The sequence below is a fragment of the Hylobates moloch genome, unplaced genomic scaffold (genome assembly GCF_009828535.3).
Source record: "Hylobates moloch isolate HMO894 unplaced genomic scaffold, HMol_V3 SCAFFOLD_7, whole genome shotgun sequence".
In the NCBI taxonomy this organism is placed as follows: Eukaryota; Metazoa; Chordata; class Mammalia; order Primates; family Hylobatidae; genus Hylobates; species Hylobates moloch.
The window spans coordinates 84208372-84232821 of NW_026652282.1; the positions used below are offsets into that span (position 1 = coordinate 84208372).

At 44.0% G+C, this 24450-nt stretch overlaps 3 protein-coding genes across 3 annotated transcripts in view; 1 reads left to right on the forward strand and 2 right to left on the reverse strand.

Moving 5' to 3' along the window:
* Positions 1 to 7652, reverse strand: part of BTK (Bruton tyrosine kinase) — a 42466-nt gene extending 34814 nt beyond the window's left edge. Inside the window, exon 1 of the mRNA XM_032757280.2 lies at positions 7523 to 7652. The gene's annotated coding sequence lies outside the window, so the exon portion shown is untranslated. The remainder of the gene's footprint in view (positions 1 to 7522) is intronic.
* Positions 7653 to 11941: 4289 nt separating this feature from the next.
* Positions 11942 to 16658, forward strand: RPL36A (ribosomal protein L36a). The gene is made up of 5 exons (XM_032757284.2): positions 11942 to 12052; positions 12464 to 12569; positions 12760 to 12827; positions 16157 to 16279; positions 16545 to 16658. The coding sequence occupies exons 1-5, from the start codon at positions 11942 to 11944 to the stop codon at positions 16563 to 16565; spliced, it is 429 nt and encodes a 142-aa protein (XP_032613175.1). The 3' UTR covers positions 16566 to 16658.
* Positions 16659 to 18493: 1835 nt separating this feature from the next.
* On the reverse strand, positions 18494 to 22984 carry GLA (galactosidase alpha; the record flags this gene model as incomplete). Its single annotated transcript, XM_032756233.2, has 5 exons — positions 18494 to 18928; positions 19199 to 19396; positions 19612 to 19773; positions 21827 to 21918; positions 22783 to 22984. Coding segments are annotated over 5 exons (945 nt in total), but the record flags the coding sequence as incomplete, so codon positions are not given.
* Positions 22985 to 24450: the final 1466 nt, after the last annotated feature.

Here is a 24450-nt window from a genome sequence, read left to right on the forward strand (position 1 = left end):
AAATAAATAAATAAATAAATAAATAAATAAATAAATAAATAAATAAATTTAAAAAAAGAAGAAGAAGAAGAATACCAGAGCAAAATTCAGAAAACTACACAGCCAGCCTATGATTGGGAAGAGTCTATGAGATATGACTTAAAATAACCAGTCAACTGTACTTCAAATGACTACTTAGCCAAAATATCCAAGAAGTAGTGTTTTCTCTTGATTTCTCCTTGAAAGTACTACTCAATTGGCTAGGAAGATTCTGGCCATTCCCTATCTTTCCCTAGGGGGATGGAATGGAACTTCTGTTCCTTTCAGTGACTTCTACCTGTCAGACATTTTACAGGCATTATTTCATTTATTCCTCACCACAAACAGATGAGGAAACTGACACTCATAGAGGTTATGTGACTTGTCCAGCCTCATCCATCTATAGCTCTTGGCATATCATCCATAGCCCTTGCTCTTTTTGTGGTGTTTCATTGCCACTGGAGGGATTTTTGTTTGTTTATTTGTTTTTTGGTCTTTGATGAGGTTGATGCCATCTGCCTTGGGACCCCTGTCATTCTCCATGGCTATCATCAAAGAGCAGTTGTGACAAACTCCTCTCCGTTTTCTAGGAATGTTCAGCAAGAGAGGAAATGGTGGTAAATATAGGAGATAAGAGAGTATTCAAGATCCTAAGCTCTTTCCTCTGCAATATTCCTCCAGGCTGGTAAGGATGATCTGTCCCTGTTAACTGTCAACTATACTTTTTTGCACTTGAGGACTCTTCTTAGCCTTGCCAGTTTTTCTTACATTTTCCCTCTTTAAATCATTCCCAAGGAGAGTCTGTCTAACTAGTGAATTTCTAGAGTCACTTGTTGTTTCCTTTCCTGGATGTTTCATTGTTGATGGAATGAAAGCACAGTGTTTAGGTGGAACATCCACCCTTCTCTGTCCCTAGGGTTCTTATTGCTTACTGTGAATATAAAACTTTGATCAAATATACCTTCTATTTTTTTGAGACAGGGTCTCACTCTGTCACCCAGGATGGAGTGCAGTGGCAGCCTCCACCTCCCGGGCTCAAGCGATCCTCCTGCCTCAGCCTCTCAAGTAGCTGGGACTACAGGTGTGCACTACCACACCCAGCTAATTTTTTTTTTTTTTTTAATTTTTTGAGACGGAGTCTCGCTCTGTCGCCCAGGTTGGAGTGCAGTGGCGCAATCTCGGCTCACTGCAAGCTCCGCCTCCCGGGTTCACGCCATTCTCCTGCCTCAGCCTCTCCGAGTAGCTGGGACTACAGGCGCCCGCCACCACGCCCGGCTAATTTTTTTTGTATTTTTAGTAGAGACGGGGTTTCACCGTGGTCTCGATATCCTGACCTCGTGATCCGCCTGCCTCGGCCTCCCAAAGTGCTGGGATTACAAGCGTGAGCCACCGCGCCCGGCCCACACCCAGCTAATTTTTAATTTTTTTGTAGAGACACGGGTCTCACTTTGTTGCCTAGGCTAGTCTCAAACTCCTGGATGCAAGTGATCTTCTTGCCTCAGCCTTCCAAAGTGTGGAGATTACAGGCGTGAGCTGCCACACCTGGCCTCAAATATACTTTGTTTTATATTATGAAATATTTCAAATAGAAAGTACAGAGACTATAACATTACAATCTTGGACTCACCGCTTAGCTCTACAAAATCCTAACATTGTGCCATATTGCCTCACGTGTTAAGAACTGAAATACTATCTATATAATCAAGACCCCTTTATGTACTCCAAAATCTTAGTCTTCTCCCTCCTTAGAGATTACCAATATCTTGAATTTGGTGTTTATCATTCCTAGGTATGTTTTCATATTATTATTACAGATGTAAGTATCTATAAAAGATATATAGTATTGGTTTACATGTTTAAAATTTACATATGGCCAGGTGCAGTAGCTCACGCCTGTAATCCCAGCACTTTGGGAGGCTGAGGTGGGTGGATGGCACGGTCAGGAGTTTGAGAGCAGCCAGCCTGACCAACATGGTGAAACCCTGTCTCTACTAAAAACACAAAAACTAGCTGGGCCAACACTACTCTCCCAGCTACTCAGGAGGCTGAAGCGGGAGAATCCCTTGAACCCGGGAGGCAGAGTTTGCAGTGAGCCGAGATCTTGCCATTGCACTCCAGCCTGGGCAACAAGAGTGAAACTCCGTCAAAAAAAAAAAAAAAATTATGTATATATATGGGACACATTCTTCAGCAACTTGCTTTTTTCCCCTCAATATAATATGTTAGGATTTATCTGGGTAGTTCTATTTCATATGTTTTAATTCATTTTTATATGCATAAAATATTCTATATGATGATACATTCCAATTTATGTATTCATTCTCCTGTTGATGGACATTTAGGTTGTTTGTTTTCAATGATAATCAATGCTGCTGTGAACATTATTTTGATTTTTTGATCTCAGAATGAATTCTCAGTTACTTAGACAAAGTGGCAAACCCAGGTCCAGCTTATCTTTTGGACTATGCACTTTGCATCATTCCTTCTTGCCTTTTCAGTCCTGTCTTCCTGATGCTTCACTATGAAATGTGGTAGAATTATCAACTATCTCTAGTGGGAGGTTAAATTTGGCCTACAGAAAATCTCTTCCCAGTCCCAAGAAGCATCCTTCACGTTCTAACTGAGATTTCAATTGAGAATTCCTTGGCCTTGGGACCAGAAGAGAAGTCTTTTTTTTTTTTTTTTTTTGAGGGGGGGTTTTGCTCTGTCCCCCGGGCGGGGGGGCAGGGGCGAAATCTGGTCACTGCAAGCTCCGCCTCCCGGGTTCACGCCATTCTCCTGCCTCAGCCTCTCCGGGTAGCTGGGACTACAGGCGCCTGCCACCACGCCTGGCTAATTTTTATTTTGTATTTTTAGTAGAGACGGGGTTTCACCGTGGTCTCGATCTCCTGACCTCGTGATCCGCCCGCCTCGGCCTCCCAAAGTGCTGGGATTACAAGCGTGAGCCACCGCGCCCGGCCGAGAAGTCTTCTTTAAAATATCATAACCAGCTGGGCGCGGTGGGTCACACCTGTAATCCCAGCACTTTGGGAGGCTGAGGCAGGTGGATCACGAGGTCAGGAGTTCGAGGCCAGCCTGACCAACATGGTGAAACTCTGTCTCTACTAAAAATACAAAAATTAGCCGGGCATGGTGGCGTGCGCCTGTAATCCCAGTTACTCAGGAGGCTGAGGCAGGAGAATCGCTTGAACCCAGGAGGCAGAGGTTGCAGTGAGCTGAGATTGTGCCACTGCACTTCAGCCTGGGTGACAGAGTGAGACTCCGTCTGAAAAAAAAAAAAACATGAAAAAAGAAAAAAAATATCATAACCACAGCAACAAAGCAAGCTTTAATCTTGTTAAATTCCCAAGATGGTTTTGTTCGGGGCCCAGTGAAACCTAATTATTTTATGGTAAGCTTCATAGTTAAGGCTACAGGGGACCAAATTTGTGATGAAGGCATCAAGCCAAACTCAATTTTCTGGCTGCATGCTGACCAGGGAAACTCTCCTGCTGTAGTCATTTACAGGAGGCCTTAGGGCTCTCTGGTTCTTCCACAGCAGTTCATGTTTTATTTATTTATTTATTTGTTTTTGAGACAGAGTCTCGCTCTGTCATCCAGGCTTCAGTACAGTAGCGCAATTTTGGCTCACTGCAGTCTCTACCTCCCAGTTTCAAGCAATTCTCATGCCTCAGCCTCCTGAGTAGCTGGGACTACAGCCGCACACCATGACGCCTGCCTCGGCCTCCCAAAATGCTGGGATTACAGGCCTGAGCCACCGCGCCTGGCCTTACGTTTTTAGCATTTTACATTTTTCTTCTGTGGTTTTGGAAACTTCTAGGTCTCTGTGATTCGTCGTCTCTTTTTGTCTTGCACTAGCGACAATATATTCTGGCCAACTGATGATGGAAGGAGAGCCAGAGAGCCAATCTGCAAGTTTATAGTCAGTGCCAGATCAGATCGGTGGTAATACTTTCAATATTCTCCCTCTGCTCTGAGGGTGACTGCTGGGGTGTCTGTCTTTCACTCTGGACTTGTGTGCCCCTTTGGCTTTCTTTTTCAACCTAGTTTTTGTTTTCCTTGGCTTAAACATTTTATTTATTTTTTCCATCGATATCAAAATAACACACGCAGCTGGGTGCAGTGGTGTGCACCTGTAGTCCCGGCTACTCAGGAGGCGATATTGGAGGATTGCTTGAGCCCAAGAGTTCAAGGTCAGCCTGAGAAACATAGGGAGACCCCCATCTCAAAATAAAGCAAAATATAGTAAAATAAAACATGCTTATTGTAGAAAATATGTCAAGTACAGGGATATAAAAAAGAAAAAATCATTCATAAACTCATCCAGAGGCATTAATATTTCAGCATATTCCTTTTTTTTCTGTGCGTGTTTCTTATAATATTTGAGATCATATTGCACATTCAGTTAATTTACCTATTTTTCGTAACATCTATGTATGTATGTATGTATGTATGTATCCATCCATCCATGCATTCAAGGTACCTTTTTCCGAAAAAAGATCTAATGTTCTTATTTAACATAATTCCTAATTATTTTCCCATGTTATTAGGATCTCTATACAAGCATCATTTCCAGAGTCAAAAAAGTGTGTGCATTTTGCATTTGGATACATACTGCCAAAATAGTTTCCAGAAACATTGTCCCAATTTCAGCTCCAAATAGTTTTAGAGAGCCCCCTTTCTCATTATCCTTATCTGTTTTCTGGTCCATTTCTAATCATTTTTAAAACTCTGGTTTTACCACAGACAAATCTGTTTTTTTTTTTTTTTCATTGAGTCAATGATCTTAAACTCCAGTATATTCCAACCTCCAACTTGTCTAAAACTTAACTTCTCTTGACTCTAGAATTTCCTTCTTCTAGGGTGAGCTAACAGACTACAGTTTGTTTTATGTTCAGGGAGGTAGGGCAGTGAGATGAGCTTCTCCTTGAGATTCAAATAACCAATATAATCCTAAAGACATCTTGTGAGAACTTTCTAAGAGCGGAGAGAAGAGCCTGGTATTAAAGCTTCTGGGTTTCCAATGCTCTCAGATCGCCCTCAGCCACTGCACATGAATCTCCATAGAAACTGAAAGTCACACGTGGCCCAATTGTTTCAGGGTCCTCAGAGGAGTTCTCCCTCCTCCTTCCCCTCCCCAGATGGCTTCATGCATAACCAAGTAGCTTTGGAGTCAAATATGTCAAGGCCTCTTTTCTAGCTTCTTGTTGAGCACTGTGTCACTGAAAATTCTAGTTCTTCCTTATTTTCAGTAGTTAGCAATCAGATCTCAGCAATCAGATCATTGCAGGGGTAGAAGGGGGTATCTGATACCTCTTTGGAGAACACCCAAACTTTGGTTTTCGAAAGCCGTATCTTCCTTTTATACCTAAGTCACTTCCTGATATGGGTCTAGTCCACTGAAAGGAAACTCTATAGGAAATTTGCTTGAATGGAAATAGCAAATCATAGTGATAATTTAAAATTGCACCAATCCCCCATAACTGGATGGAAAGTTACATTAGTTCACACCATAAGGAGTTTACAAAGAATTCCAGGCTGGGTGCGGTGGCTCACGCCTGTAATCCTAGCACTTTGGGAGGCCCAGGCAGGCAGATCACCTGAGGCTGGGAGTTCGAGACCAGCCTGACCAACATGGAGAAACCCCGTCTCTACTAGAAACACAAAATTAGCTGGGCGTGGTGGCGCATGCCTGTAATCCCAGCTACTTGGGAGGCTGAGGCAGGAGAATTGCTTGAACCCGGGAGGCGGAGGTTGCAGTGAGCTGAGATCCCGAGATCATGCCATTGCACTCCAGCCTGGGCAGCAAGAGTGAAACTCCGTGTCAAAAAAAAAAAAAAAAAAGAATTCCAAACAAAACATCAATAGCCATATGCAATGGAAATTTGGATTTCAACACAAGCAAGCAGTTTAAATAGTTTGAATATAAAAGGAGTCAGAATAGACAGGGCAAGCCCTAAGGGACACTGTTTGGGTATAATGCTTTAGGTTGCCATGAGTATTTGCATTTTGTGGCTTATCTGGAAAGTGACATTGTTTTATCAAATGACTGAGCCTCCAGAGAGGCTATAGCACTCTTGCTTCTGGGGCTTGGCATGCAAAATGAGGGAAGGAACAGAGCTAATACACAACTAGCAGCAAAGATGACAGCCTCTGAGCTGTGTAGACCGCCCCCCACCCCCCAACAGCCGCTGGGCTTTGCTGCTGCCCTGCCTCTAGACATGCATGGCATGAGATAAAGACTTTCAGCTTTGAGAGCTAGGTGGCCAAGAAATTGGAATTTCATTTGGAGTCTGGGCAACTTATCCGAGGATGTCTTGATTGGGGTTACCAATCACTTTTATTCTAAATGTCATATCATTTGCTCTAGGTAGGCCCTCTGGGGGACATTGGCAGGTCTGAGGCAGAGTAAAAACTATAGCAAATACTGAGATCCAGCACTTTCCATTTCCAGGCCCTGTTTTAAAAGCTTTACATGTATTTGCACATTTACTGCTCACAACCACCTTATGGGGAAGGTACTAGGCAGGCAGGGAGGAAGAAAGGGAAAGGGAAAGGAAAAGGGAAAAGAGCGGGGGAAGAAAGGAGCAAGAAAAAGTCAATACAATTCGGCAATTATTTATTAAGTGCTAACTGTATGTCAGAGTCTGGTAATCAACAGAACAGAGGAGGGTATAACGAAGAGGGGATACAGGTAGAGAAAGGAGGATGAGTGGGAAGAGGAGGAGGTTGGAGAGGAGGAAAGGAAAGGAGAAATAATGAAGACAAGAGAAAAGTAAGCCATGCACATGGAGGGCAATGGTAAGAGGAGAAACCTTTGCCACAACCTCAGGGGTTGGCCGCACTGTCTGGGCTGAGGCAGCGGCTGCTTTCTCCTGGCCCGGTCTTTTACCCATTGTTACCATGAGGATGGCACAGCTTCCACACAGTCCTTTAACAAGCCAGCTCTGACCCTGGCGACATTTGGCCTGGTGCAGCTCAAGGCAGGTAGCCTCCACCCTGGCCTAGCCAGGCCTTTCCCTAGCTCACAAAGGTCAACTTCATAACGTGGAGCGTGAGCTTTTACCATGTTCTCAGAGAATCTGCCTCTTAGTATTTCTTTTTCTAAGGGCTTCATTGATCCATGTATCCCTATTGAGTCTTCAAGCACTATTTGACAAAAGGGCTTGTTTTTATCTGACTGTTCCCTGCAATATTACTTTTCCACTAAGTTTGCCAGAGGTACCCCTTTCTAACATTTGCTACCTGTTTGGATGGTCACCTCATGTCACATTTTTCTCTTCCTGTTCCCCCCACCCACAGCCCTTGTCGGAAAGGACCCTTACGGCCTCTCTAATCACCAGAAGGGACTGCCAGGGTCTTGTGCTGATGACACTCCCACCCTCCGTCAGCCTCCTCCACTAGCTGATAAATGGCACCAGCCATGCTGTCTCTCTGGTTTTTAGGGATCCCAAGAAAGGTACATTGCTGCTGCTGCCCAGCCCCTGCCATACCCCAGACCCACCTCAGTCCTGACTTAATGCAGGTAGCTTCCCAGATGCATTGAGATGCCAGGACTTGGAAGGTGGGACTCGATCGCAGCAGACACTGGCCCTGGAGACATATTCTTACAGTCCAGAGAGGAAGGACAGTCTGAGCAAACCCCACCCTTTCACAGCCACTCAGTTCCCTTTTTTTGTTTCCTGACCTAAACCAATGTCTTTTTTTCTTCTCAGCAGCATGCTATCCGGTTCCCTGCTGCCGTCCCTATTCCACCCCCTCAACTGTCCCCGCCCTTCATTTGCTTGGGACCTCTGACACTACTATCTTGAGTCTATCTCTGAAAGAACCTTTCTCAACATGACTGGGGCCACTGAGACTCTAGATGGGGCTGGCCTGAGCAGACAGGTCATCAATCTATCCTCTCAGAGGTAAAGGGACAACATACCTAAAGTACTATGAAGACAGTCAGCACAGGGAGAGGGGCTTACAGGAAAGAGGAGAGATGCTGGGGGCTGGCAGGCACAGAGCAAAGAGACTGGCCAGGAAGAGCTTTTTTTGAGTCTCCTGTCCTCCGGGGCAGAGGAGTCTCAGGGACACACAATTGAACTTGATAGTGAAGGGACCCCAAAGGACAAAACCAGACAGAGGTAGAGACAAGACTTCCCCCTGCTGAGTCATTTTCTAAGAAAGCATTTTTCCCCTACAGATAAAAATGTCGGAATATAAGCCCACAGAAATACTTGTGCCCTTCCCCATTTTCTGTGGATGTTGATTTTCTCCATTTAAGATTTGACCTCAGGGATTAGCTCTCAATGTCCACTTTTCTCTTGAGTCGTGTAAACCGGTAAAGCAGACTAGGTATGTCACTTGAAGCCTGGAGGTTTTCTCAGGGGCCCCCTACATTATGCTCCAACTGCAATGTTCCCTCCAGGGATTCTCCTAGGAAATGCAGCCAGTATTGAATGCAGACCATGATGGTGGAGCCCCCCTGCTGACTGATCTGCCTGCCCACCTTGACACCTCGGGCACTGCCATATTTCCTTGCCCCAAGGCACTGTATCCTAATGTAGAAACAGATCACAGTTCCCACTACAATTTCATCCGAACTTTTAAGTCAACAGGACCTTATTTTTTTTCTTTATTTTGTCTAAAAAACAAATGAGCAAACAAAAAAATGGGATATATGTGCAGAAGGTGCAAGTTTGTTACATAGGTAACATACGTACATATGATATTCACATTTGCACAAGATAGATGGACAGCATGTGTTGTATGATTGCCTTACTTTATTGACAACTTCTATCCTTTTGCTAGTCACCCCCAATAGCTGTTCCACTCACCTGCCTGCGGGTTGGCCGCAGGCATTCATCTTCCCTCCTCTTTTCTTCAGTTTTTTTTTTTTTTTTTTTTTTTTTGAGACGGAGTCTCGCCCTGTGCAGTGGCATGATCTCGGCTCACTGCAACCCTCCACCTCCCGGGTCCACGCCATTCTCCTGCCTCAGTCTCCTGAGTAGCTGGGACTACAGGCGCCTGCCACCATGCCCGGCTAATTTTTGTATTTTTAGTAGAGACGGGGTTTCACCATGTTAGCCAGGATGGTCTCGATCTCCTGACCTCGTGATCCGCCCGCCTCGGCCCTCCAAAGTGCTGGGATTACAGGCGTGAGCCACCATGCCCAGCCTCTTTTCTTCAGTCTTATGCCACTTGTTGTCACATGCCCTGTCCTTTCTCAAGGTCCATCTTGGGGTGGGGACTGGGAGGTGATAGGCATCTAATGGGAGAGCTAAACAAGAGAGAGAGAGGAGCACAAGGGAAAAGAGCAAGTAGACGTAGGCTCTTCTTCACCCTCTGCCCACGACCACTCCCCTAGCACACTCATCCATACTGACAGAAAGACTGTACTCAGATAGTGCAAATGAACAGCTGAGTGTCACCTGAACAGATTCCCAATGCAACATAAGGTTCTATTCTTGGCGCTATCCTGTTCAGCATTTTTATTGATGATCTTTGAGGAAAATATAAAAAGTAGCCCGGTTAGTCTATGAATGGTGCAAGGCTCTGTGTGCTAGACTGGATGATAGAAGAGGGCAATTAGTTCCCAAAAAGATCTTGATCACCTGGTGTGAGAAGCCAAATTCTACAAAGTGTATTTTACCGGGGCTAAAGGTGATGTCTCATAATTGGGCCCCAAATTTGAACTTCAAATGACTCCAGGAGAAAGTGGAGTAGCAGTAGCATTTGTGAAAATGGTTCAGGGGTTTTTGCTGATAGTAATCAAAAGGCATGTCATCAGTTAACATGGCTTCCAGAAAAGCCAAGGTGACATTGAGGCTTCCTTACAGAAGTAAAATATCTAGACAGAGGAAGGTAACATGCCACTTACCCTGCAAAGCCAGACCATACCTAGAGTCCTGCATTCAGTTCTGAGTGCCTCGTCTTAGGGGAAATTAATGAGCAGGAGCATGTCCAAAACAGAGAACAGCTCAAGCGATCCTCCCACCTCAGTGTCAGCATTGGTGTACAAACTTTCACTTATAGGATGTATAAGCTCTGGGGATCTAATGTGCAATATAGTGACCATAGTTAATAATACTGTATTATTGAAATTTGATAAGAGAGCAGATTTTAAGTGTCCTCACCACCCCCATGGTAACTATGGATGGTGATGGATGATAGATGTGTTAATCAATTTGACTGTGGTAATCATTACACAGTGTATACACATATCAAATCATCATGTTGTACACCTTGAATATAATTAATTTTTGTCAATTAAATATTTTTAAGTAAACAAAAACAAGCAAAACCCCCACAAAGCCACGCAACACGAGGTATGATAGAAAGAATTAAGGTTGATTAAATGAAGAGGGGCCACGTTCGCGGTCTTCCTATTTCCATGTTACTAACATAAACCCCTAAAGGCCAGTGAGATTGCTTAAGAGTCTGGAAAGAAAAAGAAAATGCTGGAAGTTTGGCAAAGAAATTTTCAGGAAATGTAGCAGGTAGTGGTAATATATTTATTACCAGAGACCACCCAACAAAAAAGGGGGTGATCAGAGTGTCAGCTCAGGTCCCACGCGTGTTCCTGGAGGGCTGTGCAAGCAAGATACCCCAGACTCTCATGGTTCTTCAGCCCCTATTCCACTGCCACCTCCTCCTGTGTCTCAGCCCAATTCTGTCTCCTCACCATCCTCTACACTGCAGATGCCCCTGCTTCCTTTGTATGATGTAGTGGTTAAGTGCAAGGCTATAGTGTTAGACTACCTAGGATCAAATTCCAGCTCCACAAAAAAATAACCTGTGTGACTTCAGGTAAGTAAACTTAACATCTCTTGTGCCTCAGTTTCCTCACCTGTTAAATACTAATACTGGTACATACCTCCTGGGGTTGCTGTCAGGATTAAAAGGGGTAGTATGTAAGGTGGTTAGGAGAATGCCTGGCATATAGTAAGTGCGCCATAATTTTTTTAGCTATTATAATTACCAGGCTACAACAGCAATATTTTATAATGTTAAAGGAACACAGGCTCTAGAGTCAGTCTACCTGGGTTTGTATCCTGGATTCACTAAATACCGTTGACACTGGGAAAATGGTTTAACATCCTACGGCCTCAATTTCTTAATCTGTAAAATGGGACTAATAGTACCACTTGTCTCCTAGAATTACTGTGAGAATTGTATGACACAATCTATTTAAAATGTTTAGCACCCTGAAGTCTTTCTATGCTGGACTGTCTTGAAACCTAGTATATGCCTTCTGCCAGGTTTGCAAGGAAGGGAAGAGCCGCTAGGTACTTTCTATTTCTAGGCTTGATGATTGCTATTACGGGAGCCGAACAATTTCATTGTCACTTTTCAGAACCTAGAGCAGCTGACTTACTCCCTCAGCAGAAGGGTGCTGCTTTAATGCCAATCATTGTTCCTTTTCTTCAAAGTACTTAGTTCATAATTGTACATTTATAAGCCTATTAGATTACTGTACCCCTCCTCCGGAACAGTGCCTGACACATAATGGGCATCCGATAACCATTTGTTGAATGGACTAACTGGCCATGTGATAGATGAACTGGAGCAATTGGCTCCCTCCAGGTCTTCATTGAATCAGCAGTCTGCTGCGAAAGGTGTTCCCAGTGACCTTGAGGTGGAACAGGAATGGAACGCGGAGGTGGAGGACCCCTTCATTCGACCCTAGTCCTGGCTTCCCTCGGGGACGGGGAAGCCAGAGGATCTGGGAAAAACACTGCTCCCTTCACTGAACGCCACTACGTAGCAGCGTCCACCAAAAGAGATAAAGTGACGAAACGTTGCAGAGCTGCGGGGCGAGAGGAAGTCGGGGTGAGTGGACCACCCTTTAGGCGGAGTCCTTCCGTAAGCTCCCGACTGCGGCTCCGAACTGAGTCCTCTCAGCCGCCCGAGGGCGCTGCGCTGAGCCTTACACTCTATGATTGCTCCTACCGACTCCCATGAGGAAGTGCGATCCGGAACCTCCTATATACTTCCGTTTGCGGCGCAGTTTCTTTCTTTCCGTGCCGATAACGCTCACGCAAGCATGGTAGGACTTGCTGGTGGGGGCCGAGTAACATCCAGCTTAATCTTTCCCTCCTTCGTCGCCCGTGCTGTGCCGGGATGGGTCCAGGCTCCTGTGTGGGTTCGATATACCAGAGCAACCCAATCTTGCCGGGATCAACTCTAAAGGGACCGGGCTACGGGGCCAGGAATTGAAGTGATGGGTTCAAAGAGGTAGAGTTAGCCGGGGGTAGAGTTAATAAGGTCTCTTCCCTCTTTGGGGCTCGACGGAGGGAGGAAGCTCTGCTTGAAGCACATGGGGCTGGCCCACCCTGTAGTCAGAGGTAGCATGTAATGAGGAGTCCTCGTGGAGTGCCTCAGCTTTAGATGGGTAAGGTAGGGCGTTGTGCCATTGTGGTCAAATAACATTGCAGGTTCTGAACTGTTTCTTTGCTAGGTTAACGTCCCTAAAACCCGCCGGACTTTCTGTAAGAAGTGTGGCAAGCACCAACCCCATAAAGTGACACAGTACAAGAAGGGCAAGGATTCTCTGTATGCCCAGGGTAAGATGGATTCCGCATAATTTGGTGTTAATGTGACATTTGTGTTGTAGAGTAACGTACAAGTCCAGGTCTCTTTCCCTCCACACCTGGCTTGAGCGTTAATATTTCTGCTGCGAAATTAAGATAAAACCTGTAAGACTTAATTGCTGATCTTCAGTATTCTATAACAAATACCAATTCGTTTTCCCAGGAAAGCGGCGTTATGACAGGAAGCAGAGTGGCTATGGTGGGCAAACTAAGCCAATTTTCCGGAAAAAGGTGAGTGGTGATTACTATTTGACGTTTCCCACTTAATTGCGGTAAGGATGTGCACTTGTCTCTAGTCCACACACTTCATGATATAGGTATAGCGTTAGTTTAGCGAGGTTTTCACAGTTGACTGCACTGATATATCTAGTAGATGATGGAGCTGGGAATGCAACTCAGGTCTGACTAGTTCACAATACCGCACTATTTCAGTGTTTACGATTTTTTATCCTTTCCCTTCTGAAGAGGCAAAAAATCCAGGAATGTGCCCTGCTTTCCTAAGAACTGAAGTGTGAGTACACTGGTAAATCCTTTCATTTGCCTTGTTCCTTATCTGTCATCATGTCTGAATCCTCGACTGTTGGTTGCACTGAGAATTGTTCTGTTGTTTCTCATCACAGAAACCTGCAGTCAGCTACCTGTTCTCGTGAAGTCGTAAAACTCTTACAGAATAGCCATTTAGGCCTGTCTGCTAGCCTCCTGAATTCTGTATTCTCAGGCTGAGTGAGTTTCTGTTTACTCTCAAACCTTAGGTGATTTGGCTAACTCTTAAAGTAATCAGCACGATGATTGGAACGGAGCATTCCCTCCAACACAGCATTTCTTTTGGCACTTTGCTTCTCGTGCAGTTTAGCTCCAGAACATATTAAGGAATGACTTTAGTGCTCATTTGGATGCAGTAAGTGGTTTGATCTCAGGGTGGCAAAAAGAATGCTTTTTTTGTACCTTTTCACATTCGGATAACTTGTTTAGAAGACAGAGGTTCTAACTAGGTTTTGGCCTATTAAGAACTGCAAACTAGCAGCAGCAGCAGAACTCTGGCTAAAGGGGCAAGCTTATTAAGAAATTGAGTATTTAAAAATTGAGCTACCATATGATCCAACAATCCCATTGCTGGGTATATACCCAGAAGAAAATCGGTATATCAAAGAGGTATCTGCACTCCTATGTTTGTTGCAGCACTGTTTATAATAGCTAAGATTTAGAAGCAACCTTAGTGTCCATCAGGGGATGAATGGATAAAGAAAATCTACCTATACGCAGCCAGGCACGGTGGCTCGTGCCTAGCACTTTGGGAGGCCAAGGCAGGTGGATCACCTGAGGTCAGGAGTTCGAGACCAGCCTGGCCAAGATAGTGAAACCCCCGCCTCTAGTAAAAATACAAAGATTAGCCAGGCGTGTGGTGTGGGCCGGCAGAGAATCTGGACCTGGAGGCAGAGGTGCCGTGACCGAGTATCATCCACTGCACACCTGGCGACAGACAACATCCGTCTCAAAAAAGGAAAAAGGAAAATGCGCCTATAAGCAATGGTGCTATTCAGCCATAAAAAGAATGAGATCCAGTCATTTACAACATGGGTGGAACTGGAGATCATCATGTTAAGTGAAATAGGTACACAAAGACAAACATCACATGTTCTTGTTTGTGGGATCTAAAAATCAAAACAAGTGGACTTGTTATATAGAGAGTAGAAGAATGGTTACCAGAAGCTGAGAAGGGTAGTGGGGGGAGGTGGGGATGGTTAATGGGTACAAAAAAAAAAAAGAATGAATTAGACCAACTATTTGATAGCATGACAGGGTGACTAAAGTCAATAACTTAGTTGCATATTTTAAAATAGAGTGTAATTGGATTGTTTGTACCTCAAAGAAAAAATGCAATAAAACTTTACAGTGGAGAAACCTAACAAGCACTACCTCAGCCAGGTAATCAAGGTTAACATCAACAGTCATGAGTCATGTTGATATATACCCTTGATAACGTGTGATGAAAATGACACTTAAACCTAAAAATCCATAACCCTATCTAATCATGAGAAAAATAACAAATCCCAAGAGAGGCATTTTACAAAATACTTGACCAGTAGTGCTGAAATTGTCAACGTCATTAAAAAAGTCTGAGAAATTGCCACAGCCAAAGGAGTCTAAAGACATGATGACTAAATGTTAGATGGTGTCCTGGGTGGGGTCCTAGAACAGAAAAAGGACATTAGGAAAACATAAGGAAATAAAAAAGTATGGGCTTGAGTCAATAAGGCATCAGTGTTGGTTTGTTAATGAGTCATACTAATGTAAGATGAGAAACTGGTTGTAAGGTTTATGAGAACTCAGTAGCATGTTTGCAATTTTTTGGTAAATATGAAACTTGTAAACAATAGTTCTGTTTCGGTAAAAAGGAGCAATCAAAGCAGTGCGTGGTGGCTCGCGCCTGTAATCCCAGCACTTTGGGAGGCCAAGGTGGGTGCATCACCTGAGGTCAGGAGATCAAGACCAGCCTGTCCAACGTGATGAAACCCCCGTCTCTAGTAAAAATAAGAAAAAACTAGCTGGGCGTGGTGGTGGGAGCTGAACAGGAGACTTGTTGCTTGAACCAGGAGAAGGACTGAGATCACTTGCACCATACAAACAAAATCTCAAAATCAAAAAAGTTGAGGATTAGTGGGGAGTGTAGTTTGAGTTAAATAATTTAGTTGAATGCACATAAATTCTAGACATAATTGTAGGTAGTCTTAGAATTTATTGATCTTTTATAGAGATGGGGTTCTCACTGTGTTGCCCAGGCTGATCTCAAACTCTGGGCTCAAGTGATCCTGCCTCAGCCTCATAAACTGTTGGGATTAAAGAACTATGCAGAGCTGCTGAATGGCCACAAGTTCAGGGTGGCAAGACGGGTTGCCCATTTGATAGGAAGCTCTAGGATGTTTGATCTGAATGGGGTTTGGATTCAAACTTGATGACAACTGGATGACATGCCATCTTTGCTATTACATTTTTATATATATATATAAATGTATTTTTTTTTTTTTTTTTGAGATGGAGTCTTGCTCCGTCACCCTGGCTGGAGTGCAGTGGCGTGATCTCTGCTCACTGCAACCTCCGCCCACCTCCCAGGTTCAAGTGATTCTTCTGCCTCAGCCTCTTGAGTAGCTGGGATTATAGACAGGCGCCACCACGCCTGGCTGATTTTTTTGTATTTTTAGTAGAGATGGGTCTCACCATGTTGGTCAGGCTGGTCTCGAACCCCTGACCTCATGATCTGCCTGCCTTGGCCTCCCAAAGTGCTGGGATTACAGGCATGAGCCACTGTGCCCAGCCTTCTCTTTATTTTTTTTAGTCCGCAAGTTCTACACATTTTCTCTTAAATCCACTGATTTTTAGATTATTTTCTCCCTATGGCTTAAGAGTATACTGAGTACTATTTAAAGCAAAGCATTGCAAATGAATAGTGGGGCAACTATTCTTTTGCAATGCTTTGCTTTAAATAGTACTTAAAGTAGTCATTTCTGAAGAAAGTGATCTTCTGTAGTTATTTATTAAGGCTTTAATTTAATTTTTTTCAGGCTAAAACTACAAAGAAGATTGTCCTAAGGCTTGAGTGCGTTGAGCCCAACTGCAGATCTAAGAGAATGCTGGCTATTAAAAGATGCAAGCATTTTGAACTGGGAGGAGATAAGAAGAGAAAGGTATATAATTATGGGTTGAAGGTGCAATCTTTTTCATAGCTTTATTTGAAAAGGTGAACATTTATTCATTGTGGCATAGAGCTCAGGGGTAATCATCTAAAAATACTAGATCTATAGCTAAAGGTATGTGAAGTCTTGCTACAAGGAGGAAAGGAAGAATGAGGCAGCTTAACAGCATGGTGAGCATTTTAGGAACAGATAATGTTCTTAATGGGGCAGTAGTTCATGGCAAAATACAAAACAACTTTTTTCTGTTCTGTTACAGGGCCAAGTGATCCAGTTCTAAGTGTCATCTTTTATTATGAAGACAATAAAATCTTGAGTTTATGTTCACTTCATTTGTTTGCCGTTCATCTTTTGGGAGGGAATAAGCTAGAGCCATCAATACAATTCCACCTGTGGGGAAATTTATGCCTCTTACTGGTGCTACTTGTTTTGGATTGAAGCTGACTGGTTGAGTTCACATCATATGTTACAATTTTCTAATTTGGCACTTCAGTCACTAGGGGCCTTATGAGATGCAGTTTGCCGTTACACAATGGTTATTGGTTATCATGTGAGTAGACACATTTCAGGCTAATAGGGAGAAGTCAGTAACACATTCATAGTGAATATGAGATGTTTTTGCTAAGAGTTAAGTGTCAGATCTTTGTTATAACAGTTAATAAAGAATTTTGGCATTGTTCTCCAGACACAGTACACTGTAACATATATAACATTGTCTATGGACTTGGTCTTATACTCTTAAAAACATTTTGGCATGCCCCCTCACGTTTTAAAGTAGATATATTTATCATACCAAAATAACTACAAAGAATAGGTTTTCTGGTGTATGAAACCCCCCAGTGGATTTTTTTTTTTTTTTTTTGAGACAGGGTCTCCCTCTCGTAAGTGCCAGTGGTATGGATCATAGCTTGCTACAGCTTTGAGCTTGCAGACTCAAGTGGTTCACCTGCCTCAGCCTCCTGAGTAGCTGGGACTATAGGTGCCTGTTAGCACACCTGGCTAATTTTAGTTTTTGTGTTGGGGGTTTCTCTTTGTTACTCAGCTGGTCTGGAACTCCTGGCCTTCAGTGAAACTCCCATCTCAGCATCCCAAGATGTTGAGATTACAGGTGTGAGCCACCAGGTCTGGCCAAACTCCCCAGTGGAAGAATCTTGAGACAAAATACCCATTCTTTAAAATGCCTCCTAATAGTTCCAAATTATACATTTTTTTTTTTCTGTTTTTGAGACGGAGTGTTGCTCTTGTTACCTAGGCTGGAGTGCAATTGGTGCAACCTCAGCTCACTGCAACCTCTGCCTCCCAGGTTCAAGTGATTGTCCTGCCTCAGCCTCTGGAGTAGCTGGGGTTACAGGTGCCTGCCACCACGCCTGGCTAATTTTTGTATTTTTAGTAGGGGGTTTCACCATGTTGGCCAGGATGGTCTCGATCTCCTGACCTCGTGATCCGCCCGACTTGGCCTCCCAAAGTGTTGGGATTACAGGCGTGAGACACCGTGCCCGGCCTATACATCCTTCTTATTACGTTTCAGTCTTAATGATGTTTAGCTCTTGGTAGTTAAATATGCTACACATTTTGATAATTGGGAGAGAATCTCAACAAGGGGGGTGGGTATCTGGATGAGTAAATATGGGTTTAATAGTTTTATTCCTAAAGTTTAAACTTTGGAAAATTTTATTCAAGGAAATAGAACTTTTTTTTTTTTTGAGATGGAGTCTTGCTCTGTTGCCCAGGCTGGAATGCAGTGGCGTGATCTTGGCTTACTGCACCCCCGCACTTCCCGGGTTCAAGTGATTCTCCTGCCTCAGCCTCCTGAGTAGCTGGGACTACAGAAGCTCACCACCATACCTGGCTAATTTTTGTATTTTTAGTAGAGACGGGGCTTCACTATGTTAGCCAGGCTGGTCTCGAAATCCTGACCTCAAGTGATCTGCCTGCCTCAGCTTCCGAAAGTGCTGGGATTCCAGGCATGAGCCACTGTGCCTGACTTTTTTTTTTTTTCTTTTTTTTGAGATGGAGTCTTGCTCTGTTGCCCAGGCTGGAGTGAGGTGGCATGATCTCGGCTCAATGCAATCTCCACCTCCTGGGTTCAAGTGATTCTCATGCCTCAGCCCCCCAGAGTAGCTGGGACCACAGGCGTGCGCAACCACACCTGGCTAATTTTCGTATTTTTATTAGAAATGGGGTTTCACCATGTTGTCCAGGCTGGTCTCAAAGTCCCGACCTCAGGTGATCTGCCTGCCTCAGCCTCCCAAAGTGCTGGGATTACAGGCATGAGCCACCGGGCCTTGAGCTTTTAAAGTGAATGGAGAAAAAGGTGGACAGGAAGTAGTAGTTGGCAACAAAATAAACATTTTAAAGTAAGTCTTTTAATGACATCTGCATTGTGTTTTCTAGCCGAAGCAAAACAGTGCCAGTGGGATTTATGTGACTTCTTAACCTTGAAGTCCATTCATAGAACCCTAGCTTCCTTTTCACAGGGAGGAGCTGTGTGATGAAGCAGGCAGGATTACAGGCCACTCCTTTACCCAGGGAAGCAACTGCGATGGTATAAGAGCGAGGTCCACCAATCTCCTGCCGGTTTATCATAGCTACAGCCCAGGCTAAGTCTGAGAGAGGTCGTTCCCACACTTCAAAGTTGTCTCCCTGAAAAACCAAGAAAATGTGATTGCTTAGCAACTAGTGATAAGTGGCCCTGTTAGTTTGACATTCATTCTTAATGTCAGAACTATCAAGCACTTGTAGGAAAAATTAAAATGATCCTGTAGCATTATTTTGGAAATAAAGTAATGGTTCTAGCAAGAAGCTTTATTACTGATAGTAACATCAAGAGCAAGGGAAAAAAATAGATTTAGGCCCAAGACAAAGTTGGTATTGGGTATATAAAGCCATCTTAAAATATATACCCTTATTTACCTGTCTAAGCTGGTACCCCTGCTTGCCCAAGGGGTCCTGATTGATGGCAATTACGTCCTTATCCTGAAGGAGAGCTTTGGCTTGAGGTCTGATGTGTCGGAGGTCATTAGACATGAATAAAGGAGCGGCCATGATAGCCCAGAGGGCCATCTGAGTTACTTGCTGATTCCAGCTGAGGCCAAAGTTGCCAATCACTAACTGAGACAAAGAATGAAATAATTCAAACGAGAGGAGGAAACATTCTTAAAGTTACCTAGATGACCCATATGGAGAAACCACTTTCCACAGCATCCTGCTCTAAGTACTCTCACATAAAGCCTCCTCCCAGGAACTTTACCTGTATTTACCTTGAATGTCAAAATAGGAAACAAGCCTACTGCAGGGTCTTGAACAAGGAGGGCTCAAGTTTTTACCATATCTGGGTCATTCCAACCCCCTGGTCCAGCAACATCAACAATTCTCTCCTGGTTAAAAGATGTCCAGTCCAAGATACTCTTTATACTTTTCCAGGAATCATCAATGTCAGCAAAATTTCGCCAGTGATTGCAGTACTGTCTGATTTCTGTATAATTGGGCTGTGAAAACAGATATGACTCTTCTGTTTACTTTCTACTAACATCCTTGTGAGATGAAAACAGTTAAGTTTAAAGGAGGCACTTGTAGCCTTCTCTTGAGTTTACAGATTGAAGGTCTCCATAAGGAGGTCTAAACCCTTATAATGAATTTTCACTGTAAGAAGTTTGCTTTAGAAGTAGGCCATATAACTTGAAATCCCTTAAAGTTAATTTACTTCTATAATCAGAACTAAAATGATCTCAGTAAAATTAAAAGCTGCAAAATTACATAGGACTCCATCAAGCATTAAGAAAACTTAAATCCTAGGCATATAGTTTGTTAATGGAATAAAAAGTTTGTAGAGGCCGGGTGCGGTGGCTCATGCCTGTAATCCCAGCACTTTGGGAGGCCGAGGTAGGCGGATCATCTGAGGTCAGGAGTTCGAGACAAGCCTGGCCAACATGGTGAAACCCTGTCTCTACTAAAAATACAAAAATTAGCCAGATGCGGTAGTGCACGCCTATAATCCCAGCTACTGGGAGGCTGAGGCAGGAGAATCGCTTGAACCCGGGAGGCGGAGGTTGCAGTGAGCTGAGATGGCGCCACTGCACTCTAGCCTGGGTGACAGAGTGAGACTCTGTCACAAAAAAAAGTTTGTAGATAGGCAGGTGGGATATCAGGTTTAAGATGTTGAGAAAAAAGACTATTTTGTAGAGATAATGAGGGAATAATAGGGATTCATTCCATAAATAATTATTCAACACTTAACCATATGCTACGGATACAGTCAAAGTTAGACAAAGTCCCTGCCTCATGAAACTTACACTCTAGTGGGGAGACATGGTAACAAGTCAACAAATACTTCGAAATAGTGCGGAGCTCTGAGAAGGAAATTAAACAGGTTAATGTGATGAAGAATGAATGGACAGAGGGCTATTTTAAAGTAGTTAGAGAAGAACTGTCTGCATATGTGGCGTTTGGTCTGAGACTTCAATGTTAAGGAGCCCGGCCCTTTAAAAATCTTTGGGGAAGAACTGTTCCAGGCAGAAAAAAAGCAAGTGCAAATGCCCTGGGGCAGCAATAGGCTTGCAGTGTTAAGGGACAGAAAGAAAACCAGTGTAGCCAGGGAAACAGCCATGACCCCTTGGACTTTGGGGAGGCAGGCAAGGGTTGGATCAGTGCAGTTTGGTTTCATTCCAAGTGCAATTGGAAGCAAGTTAAGGGTTTTAAGCAGAGAACTGATGATGCCATTTATATTTTTTATAACTCTGTTAAGTCTCGGGTTTTTTCTTTAAAAAAAAAAAAACCAGGCCGGGCGCGGTGGCTCACGCTTGTAATCCCAGCACTTTGGGAGGCCGAGGCGGGCGGATCACGAGGTCAGGAGATCGAGACCACGGTGAAACCCCGTCTCTACTAAAAATACAAAAAATTAGCCGGGCGTGGTGGCGGGCGCCTGTAGTCCCAGCTACTCGGAGAGGCTGAGGCAGGAGAATGGCGTGAACCCGGGAGGCGGAGCTTGCAGTGAGCCGAGATTGCGCTACTGCACTCCAGCCTGGGCGACAGAGCGAGACTCCGTCTCAAAAAAAAAAAATAAAAATAAAAATAAAAAAACAAACAAACAACAAAAAAAAAACCTGACATTTACATTTTAATAAGATAACTCTAGTGCTGCTTGGAAAATAGATGGCGGTTGAGACAGTGGAAGCAGAGAGATCAGGCGGTCACAGCAGTCTGGGTGAGAGCCAATAGTAGCTTGGAAGGCCAGGGTGCATGTAGTGAAGATGGAAGGAAGTGGGCTGATTCAGGAGATATTTTAGAGATACTGGTGGAAGGACTGTTGATAGACAGGACGTGAATGGTGAAATAAAGGGGAAGACACACGGATGACTTTCCAGGTGATGATAGCTTAGACTATAATTACAGCAGTGAGGATGGTGAGAAGTGGTTGGAACCTGGGAGAGATGGTAGGATGATATTAAGTAATGCTGGACTTTGAAGGAGACCTTGGTTTCCTTTGTTGTCAAGTTCTATCTATCAGTACGGTTCTATTGGATTCTGGGCTCGCTATCTCACCTTTTGAAAGGGCCACATATAAAGAGGCCACTCACAGGAGTACACAATGCTTCTGCCAGTCCTATTCAGGGCCAAGGACATGTGCTTATAACCTGTATGAGAAAACAATAGGTAAAATAAGGGAAAGAAATGAATTTCCAGCTGGGGCTATATATATAGTTATTTTATTTTATTTTAATTTTTTGAGACGGAGTTCACTCTGTCATCTAGGCTGGAGTACAGTGGTGTGATCTTGGCTCACTGCAACCTCCGTTTCCCAGGTTCAAGTGACTCTTCTGTCTCAGCTTCCCAAGTAGCTGGGATTACAGGTATGTGCCACCAAACTCGGCTAATTTTTGTATTTTTAGTAGAGATGGGGTTTCACCATGTTGGCCAGGGTGGTCTCGAACTCCTGACCTCAAGTGATCCACCCGCCTCAGCCTCCCAAAGTGCTAGGATTACAGGCATGAGCCATCACGCCCAGCTGGGGCTGTATATTTTAAGAAGAGGCTACCTGGAAGGTTCATGTTTAAACTAGCAGCAGGGACAGGCAGTTGCTCTGTGCTTAAATTGTGTAAAGTACCTCCCAGACTGCTGGGATTGTTCTGAGGAAGTAGTGCAGAGATGGTGTGTATATTGAGGAAAGGCAGGAATGAAGATGCTTCTTTCTCTGTGACCGACTGACAACCTGGACTCTCCTAAATGATGTTATAGAGAGTTACAATTACTAATTAAATCTTAGAGCCCTCTTGAATTATAAGTGCACAGTATTAGCTATGGTTAGGTATGCATGGATTTTACATGAATTAATTAATTAATGAACTGAAAGAGAAGAGATGGGAGCTCTGGCACATGGAGAATAATTATTTTCAGTATTGTGACAGGGTATTTAAAATTCTGAAGATTGGTTCTTTGTCTCAGCTACCATGGCCTCAAAGTCCTTTCCTTTGTGGCTAAATCTCTGGAATGAAACATACCATCTGCCAAATTTTCCAAACTGTCACAGTAACAACCATCAAATTTTAGCAGATCTACTCCCCAGTCAGCAAAGGTCTGGGCATCAATGTCATAGTATCCAAAACTCCCGGGGAAGCCTGCGCAGGTTTTATTTCCAACATCTGCATAAATCCCTAGCTTCAGTCCTTTGCTGTGAACCTGAAATGAGAGGGAGGAAAAGAGTCACCATCGTAGATGCACAGTCGTGAGGTAGCAGAAAGAGAGAACCATTCCAGGCTGGGGGAAGAGACAAGGTTACTTCACCAGGTATTGGGGGCTTTTTCCCACAAACCCCCAAAATCATCCAGATGAGTTTGTTGGCAGACAAAGAATAAATCCCCCATTTCTGCTGAGCTAGTTCAAACTAGGCATGTGAGCTATAGCCCAGAACTGAGGAGAAAGCTAGCAGCCATGCAAATCTTCCTGATGGGATCCTGAAAATTACCTTTTGAGGGAAATGATAGATTTACCTTGACAAAGACTCTCCTTGACCAAACTTTAGTTAGACTTCTCTGATGAGCCTTCTTTTCGACTAGACCTCCACCTTGGCTTCCTATGTCTGTCCTAGCAAGACCTCTTAGCAGGAATCCTGCTAAGTCAATACTGCCACCATTGATATCTGATCAATTTCCCTCATTCCCCCATCCTTCTTGTTTAAGTTCATGGTCTGCCTTTAGCAAGAAGTTCCCCACCCTTGATGTCTTCTTAAATATTCCATCCACTGACCCCCTCAATCTGCTCATTGGCTATAAATCTCCACCTGTCTTTGTTGTATTTGGAATTGAACTTGACTCTTTCCTCTACTGTGGTAGTACTGAATAAAACCTGTCTTCATCGGCCGGGTGTGGTGGCTCATGCCTGTAATCCCAGCACTTTGGTAGGCCAAGGTGGGCAGATCACAAGGTCAGGAGTTCAAACCAGCCTGCCCAATATGGTGAAACCTTGTCTCTACTAAAAATACAAAAATTAGCCAGGCTTGGTGGCACGCGCCTGTAGTCCCAGCTACTTGGGAGGCTGAGGCAGGAGAATCGCTCGAACCCAAGAGGTGGAGGGTTGCAGTGAGCTGAGATTGTGCCATTGCACTCCAGCCTGGGTGACAGAGAGAGACTCCATCAAAAAAAAAAAAAAAAAATCTGTCTTCATCATCTTTAACTGGTGTTGGACTCCATTTCTCTTCAATGATCTCCAGAATATTTTCCTTCTATCTTCGAAAATTCTAGTTTATAGTACCATTGCAATAGCTTCCCAAAGGTTATATGGAAATACATGCACACATATGTCAAGAACCAAGTTCCTTTTTCCTCCTAGAGAGTTCAGTGGTTTTAGCAAAAGGAGAACTCCAAGATGGGCCTCAAGAGCTATTACAAAACATTTGTAGGCCGGGCGTGGTGGCTCATGCCTGTAATCCCAGCACTTTGGGAGGCCGAGGCGGGCGGATCACGAGGTCAGGAGATCAAGACCATCTTGGTTAACACGGTGAAACCCTGTCTCTACTAAAAACACAAAAAATTAGCCGGGCGTGGTGGTGGGTGCCTGTGGTCCCAGGTACTCGGGAGGCTGAGGCAGGAGAATGGCGTGAACCCGGGAGGCGGAGCTTGCAGTGAGCCGAGATGGCGCCACTGCACTCCAGCCTGGGAGACAGAACGAGA

Excerpts from the sequence above, each read along its gene's own strand:
- RPL36A (XM_032757284.2), top strand. The coding sequence starts at position 11,942 with ATGATTGCTCCTACCGACTCCCATGAGGAAGTGCGATCCGGAACCTCC. Across the intron at positions 12,828-16,156 it reads AGCCAATTTTCCGGAAAAAG|GCTAAAACTACAAAGAAGAT; the intron begins GTGAGTGGTGAT and ends AATTTTTTTCAG. Across the intron at positions 16,280-16,544 it reads GAGGAGATAAGAAGAGAAAG|GGCCAAGTGATCCAGTTCTA; the intron begins GTATATAATTAT and ends GTTCTGTTACAG.